The 9,976-nt window shown below is 34.4% G+C and overlaps 1 protein-coding gene across 1 annotated transcript; it reads right to left on the bottom strand.

Moving 5' to 3' along the window:
* Nucleotides 1-323: 323 nt before the first annotated feature.
* LOC128210186 (uncharacterized) lies at nucleotides 324-7,630 on the bottom strand. The gene is made up of 10 exons (XM_052914364.1): nucleotides 7,494-7,630; nucleotides 6,325-6,445; nucleotides 5,995-6,018; nucleotides 5,231-5,358; nucleotides 4,629-4,678; nucleotides 3,638-3,798; nucleotides 3,358-3,475; nucleotides 2,700-2,713; nucleotides 2,362-2,494; nucleotides 324-2,008 (listed from the first exon to the last, which is right to left on the bottom strand). Exons 1-10 carry the CDS (start codon nucleotides 7,530-7,532, stop codon nucleotides 1,849-1,851), a joined length of 948 nt encoding a protein of 315 aa, XP_052770324.1. The 5' UTR covers nucleotides 7,533-7,630; the 3' UTR covers nucleotides 324-1,848.
* Between the last annotated feature and the right edge of the window lie 2,346 nt (nucleotides 7,631-9,976).

The following is a 9,976-nucleotide window of genomic DNA, read 5'->3' as shown; positions in this document are numbered from 1 at the left end:
CAAACTAATCACCACAACAGCAATGAGTCACCTCACGTTTAGATCAGTCTCAGATCTTTATTGAAAAAAGGACCTGGTGCCCGTTTCAATATAATAAGAAGAACGAAACACCCATATTAAGTTGGAATTCATTCAATACAAATGTAAATAAAACAATATGACATGGATTTTTTTTTAATGTTATGGTTCATGAATATTAAGTACATGTGCATGCATATTTTAAATAGGATAGACAGTAATGGCTATTTCGTTATAAAATGGCAGACTATAAAACAAAAACACAAATCAAATGGTTTATTGAATATTTATTTGCAATGCTAGTACAAACTGCTATATATAATGATGCATGGTTTAAGAGAAAATGTGTCAAGGTAAGTAGAGCTACACACCTATGTCTTAACTGAAATGTGTACACAATCATGTGTTATTCTATAATGACTTGAGTGACGCGTTATGTACTTCGTATGATCAATGAGTGCAACGAAATCTGTTTGAAAGATTACTAAAACAAGCAATAAACGAATTTTTCTGATCACAGTGATCAGTATCTGATACAATGTTTAGTAGATAGATGGCACTGTTTATATATATATATATTTACATTTGCACTTGAATTTCTGAACGATAAAAATAAGTACATTTTGCATGCATCGGTCGATCTTTTGTAGGCGGATTTTGGCAAGAAAGTAACGCTCTGATTGGGCGCAGACGAATCACCGTGCGTAGAGTTCTGACTTCGAGCTTCTTTACTTGCTAAATATAGCACGGTTCATGAACATACGTAACTAATAAAAATACATGTATTCGAAAAGACTAGCACATCATTAAACTTCAATTCGTTAAGAAAAATTGAAAAAAACAACAACATTTTTTATGCCCACTCACATGGGTTAATGTTAATGTAAACAAGAGTTAAACTATCTCGACTATGTTCGTGATTACACCAAAAATATTTCAACCAAAACCATTATTACCACCAATATTTAACAGTACCTAACAAATAATTATTTTTTCAATTATTTATATTTTCTGCAAAACTTCTCTGTACTATTTATCATGCAGATGATAAAAAGAAGGCACTATTCAACACCAGGGACGACAAATGCTCTTAATGTTTTTATTTGCTCTACACGTTTTGTTCCCTTTATTGTTATCAAAGACTAGCTCTCGAACACTTTTTGGTCGAAAAATAATTAAGAAATAAAAAAGGAAATGGCAAATGCATGTATAAGGATTGATTCTTGATGTTTCCTGCGTTCATGCAGTATGAACACTCGGCCGCGAGTTTGCAAGTTTTCCAACAGGCGCCAGCATACTGCATGAACGCACAAAAAATGGTAATAAAACCTGAAATAATACACTAGTGCATACAATGAGCCTATAGAGTATCGATCACACATAATGAAGCTATATTTGTCACTGTATTTTAAAATAGGTATAAATATAATGTATAAATATTGTGCTATAACTGGCTGCAGATCAAAGTGAATCTATACATGTTCTTGAGATTTAGTATATATCGAAAATTAACCTTTTGATTATATCGGTGTTACAAACAATTACTTTTATCAATATCTTAATTCCATATTACATCTAGTTTGATGACGTACAAGGGTTGTATACCACGTTGTGTATTTCATTTGAAATACTTTATGCTTACATTTTGTTAACTGATTGTAATGTTAATCATGATTCTGTATACATCTTATATACAAACTATACTACTATATAAACATGTTTAAACGCAGATTTGTAGCAAAGCGACAGTTCATGAACAAAGCTGATTTTTCAACAATTACAAAATATAGATATGCTGAAAAATAAACGATATGGAACAAAGTGCACTATTTATCTAGGAAAGTTCTTTGAGAATCCGGCTTTGTCGTATGAGCCGTACGGACTGTATGGAAATTCTTCTGATTGGTTACGACCGCTCATGTGTGACGAGCCTACTCGGGAAAATCCATTGAGGTTTGTAACCGGAAATGACTCTTTCCAATTCACGCAACTGAAATAAACATTTACAATGACAACGCATCAATCGTCTTGACAAGCAAGAGCATTTACCATCAGTTTTCAATGATGTTTTCTGTTACAAATGGGACGTATAGTAGATTACAGCACAGTATTTAATTATCGTTATTTGGGTCATTAGGCCTTTATCGTGTGCAACTTTATCCATGTTAACAGCCTAAATTCATGTTCTAAGTACTGCGCATTTTTAAGTCATACAGTCATATTTTGATCGCCAATAACATTAATAGTACCAACAAACCAACAGCTAAAGTTAAAACTTTAACTTAGGAACAATATTGATATTTAACATGAAGTTGCAGCTATAATGTAAGTTATAATATTTACATATCAGTAGCACTTGAAGGTCTTCTGTCCCTTTTCTGGCTTCTTGAGTACACCACAATGGCAATAGCGATAAGAACCAACAGAAGCGGTAGCACAACTCCCAAACAGAGGCCTAGAATCAGCGGCAGGTTGTCTGAAATGAAAACAAATGGACATTCAAGTATTTTGAGGTAAACGCATTATTTACATTTTTACATAACTGGTCATCACATTAAATTACTAAGCTAACAATTTCATTCCAAACGCGAATTATTTATCAATAATGCAATTAATTTTTCTTGTTAGTAGATTTTCATGTCTCGGAATTTCAAAATATTTTTTTTAAAGAACAATCTTACCTTTAATCTCATCTCTGAAAAAGTAAGAACGTAATTAATATTTTAAGATAATTTTATGAACGCGTAAGACACCGATGTATAAGGTAAACTATGCTCATTGGTTACATTTGTGTATGCTGTAAATAATGATTAAATGATGATTAAACTACCAAGGAATTGTCGTATATCAAATACCAAGGAGTTGGCATCAGTTATGAACAAAGAAGCCCATTTACCTATATTAAAAGAACAAAGGAGCTACCGAAAGTGTTTAAGAATGGACATCCATAAGGTACCAAGACGTTAGCGGTCTAGATTAGCCTAACATATAATCACTATCCCAGCCTAACCAGCTCATCGGTCTAGATTAGCCTAACATTTAAACAACATACCAATTAGGAACCGAACGGATCAAGGCTAAAATGAATAAATAAAAAAGACAAACACATTAAATGCAATGAAATTATCGTTTAAGCTAAGTTTTGGAAAGCGTTTGCCTGCACCTAATCCTAAACTTGCTTGAAAATGTATTAGAACACCTTAATGCAAACGTTAACATATGAGCCTCATATGATGCAGCATATGCCCTAACGAAGTGACAAAATAACAGCAATTCTCCAACCGTTGTCAGAGTATTTCCACAGATAAGGTAAGAGTTTCAAATTTGTCTACAACAGACCTGCATCCTGGGGACCCATTTTCTACGACACAGATCTGTCCACTTGGACACTGACTGATTGTGGTTAACACCTCACACAGTTTCTCGTTGTAAGTTCCACTAGTGGATGTTTGGGTTACTGTAAATGAAGAGTGTTGTTTGTGATTTACTGACAAAACATTGCATTACTATTTATTTTTCGTCGATATAGACTCACTTTACTGATCTAAGTTTCACCAAGTATTTCGTATTTATTATCATTTGTACTTTTATGAAAGCAACAAAGAATAAGCTAACTTACATTTCCTATCATTAATTGTAATCTCGTCCAACTGCAAAGCCTCGCCGCCAAATGTTACATTACGCCCTTCTCTTAGGGCCTCAAGCTCCACGCTTAAACTTGCCTTCTCCGCGTTGTTGTTGTCGATGGCAATTATTGCATCGATAATATAGGAACCACACCTATGAGGAATTAAGAAATTTGGCTGTAGTGAGCTGTTTTATCAATACTTTTAAAACAAAAATAAAAAGGACTGCAACACGAGAAATATGACGTCATTTATTTCAGTTTCGAAAAAACGAATGGCGGCACACGTTTAAGATATATGAATGCCTCATTCTAATTTAGTTGAAATGTAAAGGATATGGCATCAATATTATGTTTGGTCGAAAGACACCGTAGACACAAGCAACATTTTTACACACGTACACACTTATTGAGGGTTTAAATGGTTTGCGAACTTTCAACGTAAGACTAGGGAATCCAACTGTTTATGGATACAAGAATCTATACAAGAAAAACAAGAGAAAACTACAAAGTAGAGGTCTCGTTTAAGGAGACAAGGATCAATACAGTGTGTATCTCTTTAATATTATTATTGGGCTTAATATGGGCATGCCATATGCAAAATAACTCTTGAGAAATACAGCGGAATAAAAACATCAGCTAAGACGTTTTTGTTATAAATTAGACAGTCATTATTAGACAAACGTTCAATCCACAACTAGATCTTTATGTGCCTATTCATGCTTTTTATGTTGCCAGTATCTATGTATGAATTCAGTTTCAACATCTTTGGTTATCCCGTGTAAGCGACTCTTACGCATCCGATGTGTTTGAAGATACAAAGCTAAAGAGTTAACAATATATCGACATGACAAACAGACGAGCTTAGTGAGGCTCTGAATTATTATCTTAATATAATGTAATAATAAGTGTAACTTTCATATTCTAGTCTGGAAAATATGATAAAATCTACTATAAGCATGACCATGAATTTGATTTGATTTACCTAATGTCCCTGATGATAATCCTCTTCCCTTTTGGGAGGCTCGCGGAGAGCTGAAATACACTTGATATAAGAGGTATACAAATACACCATACACATAAAACACATAACTGATGCTAAACACTATAGATACAATGAGAGTAGAAACGTTTGGCTGAGTTCCGTTCATCAATTATGTACACATTTGTATTACAATCTGTATGCAACGAAACATGACAGGACCAAAATGATACACTACAAATATCTTTGAAAGGGTGTGTGCAGAGAAAGAATCTGTAAGCATCATACAGCAAATATTTTTGGCATTGAAATATTGCAAGAAAATATTTTCTTGGTTTATATAGGTTAAAAAGGGCTTATCTTATTTAACATAAATGTTAGTGTTAATTTAGTATAATCTTTGCGTATAAATGAGTCAGCATTTTCCTAGCAAATGTAAGCAACTCTGTATATGTTTCGAAGAGTTATACCAGTCGAGCGATCGATCTTGCATCGATATAAACTCGGGACCTGATTGCCTTACCTAAGTTGCTCAACTAGCAAAACTAAAATCCAACATTCAATTAACTGTGTTCCAACTGCCCTGCTCTTTAAATAATATTTACCATTTGTATAGCTTTTCTCTCATCTTCTTTGTATTTCGATGGAACTTTGAGTCGAGCGGCTGTGCACCCTTTACTCGCAAAAGGAGTGATTTTAACCAAAACGTATACCAAATATTGTCTCGAACTTGCTATAATAAAATTAATTGGCATGGTAACTATTATTGGTTTAAAATAATATTTGAGTTAAATCAAATACTTATAATACATGATGCGTACTTTGAATCTGAAATACTAATGCCAAAATATCGATACCTGCACCGTATATCAATTTTTCTTTGTCACAAAAAAGTAATCTAAAATCTTTCCAATAAAATATTACAAAAGGCACACAATAATTTAACATTCATTATTTATGATAATTAAACCAAAATCGTATCTAAGCACAGTAAGTCTAAACAGGCAAAATCCAGTGGCTGACATTGTTTAGACATCCTATGAACGATATAAGAGACTTTCACTTAATATTATTGTATTATTTCATAGTTAATATATTTTATAATTCAAAAGGCAAGAAATAGTAACCTTTCGATATTTAAGTCGTTGTTGTATATAATGCGATAACACTATTAGGAAGCAGTAATGCGGTTAGATTTAAAGAACATGCTTGTATACAAAAAACAACAACATTCTGACCTCGAAAAAAAAACTAAGAATACTATCAAGGTTTAACAATAATATTCACTTCGTGAATACAAATATGTCTGCAATGAGTTGTCATTTTCAGTTCAAAGGCATTAATTAAGAACAATAACACAATAACATACTTTGCGGTGGAGGAGTCGGAGTGTCTGAAATAAGATAATTATACATTTAAATGAGATAAAACTTAAAGCACATGTTCTAAAAGTACACTAATTAAAGCATTCATTCAAGTATTGGTTCTAAATGTTTGGAACAGTCCGTGACTCTATCTGAATAATTTGTTTTGACTCAACATAACGTTAAATTTACCAGTGGTTACAAACAAATTATCCGAATTAAATTAAACAATGGCTTCAGCAACCACATTAGAAGGGAAAAGATGTCTTACAAATACACATTAATGATAAACCTAACTGTGTATACTTTGTTTAACATTGACAAGAATATAATACCTTTCGTACAAACGGCTGTGTCAATTGTGCGGGAATATCCCCGTTCACAAACACAGTTAAAGCTTCCAATGCTGTTCTCACAAACTTCCCATTTTGTGCTTTCACAAACTGATGCAGAGCTCTGAATAATACAGTCAAATTTGACAGAAAGAATAAGCATGTTATGACAAACAAGTATCGTTTCCTCCAACAAAACTGAAACAAACAGGCGTGGAACACATAAAACGTATAAGCGAGGACAAATTCGTTTGATATGAATCCCTCTCGATTCCATTTCCAAAGAAGAAACAAGTACTTGTGTCAAACGTTAAAGATAAGAGAAGCTGCCCGCTTTCATAATAACTCTCCTACTCATAACTTAAGTATAAATTGACATTTGAATTAACACTAGCCGGCAACGTACACATACTCGCCGGATGGAGTAGACTGGCGAGGACGAGTGTGATAGTGTCGTTCTGTGTTTTTTTAACTCACACTCGACTATTATAATCATACCTTACACATGAAGTGTCCACATGTTAGAGATCCACGACGCTAGTATTTAGAGCAATTGGTAAAGAAATAAGTATACTTGACCTATCAGGATTTTGTTTGGGTCCATTTATATTTAAAAAGGGCACTTCTGTAAAGTAAATGTTTACGGACAAAATGTGTCAATTTAAAACTTCAAAAATTCAAAAAAGTCCGATTATTTGAAATGTATGACATTGCCTGCAAACAGTACATTTGACTTGTATATATAATATTGTATTACATGTTTTGGTTTTTATTTTATTACTGTTGTACTGTACACTTTAAAAGACTTACAGTCTTCTCTAAAACAATCGTATTTCGTATCACAAGCAGGGTTTTATGGAGAACATGTTTCATTTAATGAAAACATAGCCATTGTTGAACCATTGGCATTTTGTGCTAAGCTTACAAACACCGACATTTTGGAATCAAATACCTGATATGTTTTGAGTTCTAACTGCAGGTGTTATATCATATGGTTCGAGGTTTCTTAATGGTTAAATCTTTAAAAGCCCTTTATATAATACGGTCCATACTTAATACGATTTTCTTCAAAACATATATCATCTGTATTACTTACTGCATGCCCCAAGTAAATTCTAACACACAAACGGAGACGCATTCCCCTTACCAGAACATTTCATTTAGACACTTACAGTACATTCGTCAATGTCAAGATTGCAGTCCATGCCCATCCAAGTAGCAGCACAGAAGCATTGACCCGTAGATATGTTGCAGGTCTGAGCACCCTCCGGGTCAGCCAAATGGGATGCGTTACAGCTACATGTATGTTCGCAATTGCGGCCGTACATGTTCCCGCCGCAAGCTGAAATATGGTTACCCTGATTAAAACAATATGAAGGTAACGTGACATGCCTACCAGCAAAATTATCAAAGATCATGATGAGAGAAGCTAGGACAAAGGCTTTGCAGACAATTGATGATAACGAATTCAAACAGAGCGTTATATACTAGTTGAGACATATGCTGTCCTTGCATTGTTACCATACAATTTGTGGGCCATGTTACTCGAAGTAGAAAGATATTTGCTGCAGTAGTTGTTATCGAAATTAATTCGATTAATTCTGGATCGAAGTAGGTGACTGCGCTTGCAAGTATCGTGTTTGACGTTCAATCATTAAGATCATCCAAGTAACGAACAAGCTCTGTCCCCTGAACATAACGTTTGTTTATCACTTTCGCAGGCAATAACATAAGTATTGCTTCCAAATGAGGATGAAACCAGATGACAGAGTTAGATATTTATACTTCGACGAAGTTTTATTGCTAAATGATTCGCTCCACATACGCAAGATTTATTCCCCTTTCACGAGGATATTGTTCTAGACTTGATAGCCTTTTTACCTGTATGGTTATAGTGTAATTTGAAAAAGATTTACTGGCGATTAATCCATATAAACAGCCGCTTCAGAGTCTTTGACGATTTTTGTTTGCGACTCAACGCGTCCATATTCCACTTGTTGTTTTTCTAGCCAAAAATGACAGATCCCAGCGCTAAGTATATTGTGCGGAAAGATAACGGGCACCGGCTAGATGTTTTCAAAATGGCGATGCTTTATTGACAGAAGTCGATCTAAATGAAAATAATTATTTGTGCTTCATTAAACACTTAAGAGTAATAAGTAAAAGGTATTGGCTAAATAAATTAGAGTATAACTTTTGTGTTTTTATTCAACAGTGAAGTGTTAAGTATTATGGAGTAACAGTTGAAAAGTATATTTTACATTGGTATGGATCAGTCGACTTGTGGCAATTTGTTTCTTTTGTCTTCATTGTCGTCTGAACGCAGACGACACCTGACCTTATTTTTGGTCGTTCAGGATGAAAAGGCTTGTTTGTATCAATTTTAAAATATAATTCTTACCTCTTCATACTGATGAAAGTCTTCCAAATGATACCAACACATATTGTGTCAACAGATGTCCAAAATTGTCATTAATAAACTGCACAAACAAGGATAGTATGTGTTATCCAAACAGGATTAAAATTAATTTAAGCATAGGCCTAGTGAACATGAGCCTCTCTAGTACACCAGAGTTGTAAATAAATGCAGCTGTCTTACTTTTAAGGACTATCAAATTTAGAGAAAGTTCTGAAAACACTAAAGCGTTTGTTTAAAAACATTTAAAAATATATCACATGGACATTGATTTAAGGGTTGAAATGATCTTAAGGTCAATTGCCTTACAAAATAAATATTGGAATGATGTTTTCTTTTTTTCGAAAGGGTTCATTAGTTGAACAATTATAATATTCCAAGCGATATTTATACAAAACAAGAGCTGTCACAGTATGTGACGAATGCCCCCGATTGTGACAGTGACCTATGAACAAGGTCAGTACATGAAAAGTTGATATTGCCATAACATGTCAAATACATATGGCAAGTTATTTTAAATTGCCTCTGAACATAAAAAAATACCACCCATACTTGACAACCGACACTGTTATGTCCTTATAAGCAGCATTCCATTGTGAATAAACACTAAGTGTGACTTTGAACTTAGAGGTAGGGACATGGGTCTTGCACGCGACACGTCGTCTTGGTATGTCAAACACATGTGGCAAGTCATTTAAAAATCTGTCCACACAAGAGGAAGTTACAGCCTGGACACGACAACCTATACTCTATGTCCTTATATACGCAGCATTTCATTGTGAATAAACACCCAAGTGTGACCTTGACCTTAGAGATAGGGACACGGGTATGGATACGTTGTCTTGGTATGTTGAACACATGTGGCAAGTTATATTAAAATATGTCCATACAAGGGAAAGTTACAGCCCAGACACGACAACTTATACTCTATGTCCTTATATGCAGCACTCTGTTGTGAATAAACATCTAAGTGTGACCTTGACCTTAGAGGTAGGGACTCAGGTCTTGCACGCGACACATCGTCTTGGTGTGTGGAACACATGTGGCAAGTTATTTTAAAATCTGTCCATACAAGGGAAAGTTACAGCCCGGACACGACAACCTATACACTATGTCCTATATGCAGCACTCCATTGTAAATAAACACTAAGTGTGACCTTGACCTTAGAGGTAGGGACACAGGTCTTGCACGCGACACGTCGTCTTGGTATGTGGAACACATGTGACAAGTTATTTTAA

Source organism: Mya arenaria, chromosome 12 (genome assembly GCF_026914265.1).
Source record: "Mya arenaria isolate MELC-2E11 chromosome 12, ASM2691426v1".
Classification (NCBI taxonomy): Eukaryota; Metazoa; Mollusca; class Bivalvia; order Myida; family Myidae; genus Mya; species Mya arenaria.
The sequence above is the reverse complement of the archived record's forward strand: the minus strand, read 5'-3'. Positions and strand labels throughout refer to the sequence as shown.

What these genes read in the sequence shown, in the direction of transcription:
- LOC128210186 (XM_052914364.1), bottom strand. Translation starts at nt 7,532, where the DNA reads ATGGGCATGGACTGCAATCTTGACATTGACGAATGTACT. An exon ending in TTGACATTGACGAATGTACT is followed by an intron (nt 6,446 to 7,493) that starts GTAAGTGTCTAA and finishes TGTATTATTCAG; the next exon opens with AGCTCTGCATCAGTTTGTGA. An exon ending in TACAATTAATGATAGGAAAT is followed by an intron (nt 3,476 to 3,637) that starts GTAAGTTAGCTT and finishes CTTCATTTACAG; the next exon opens with TAACCCAAACATCCACTAGT.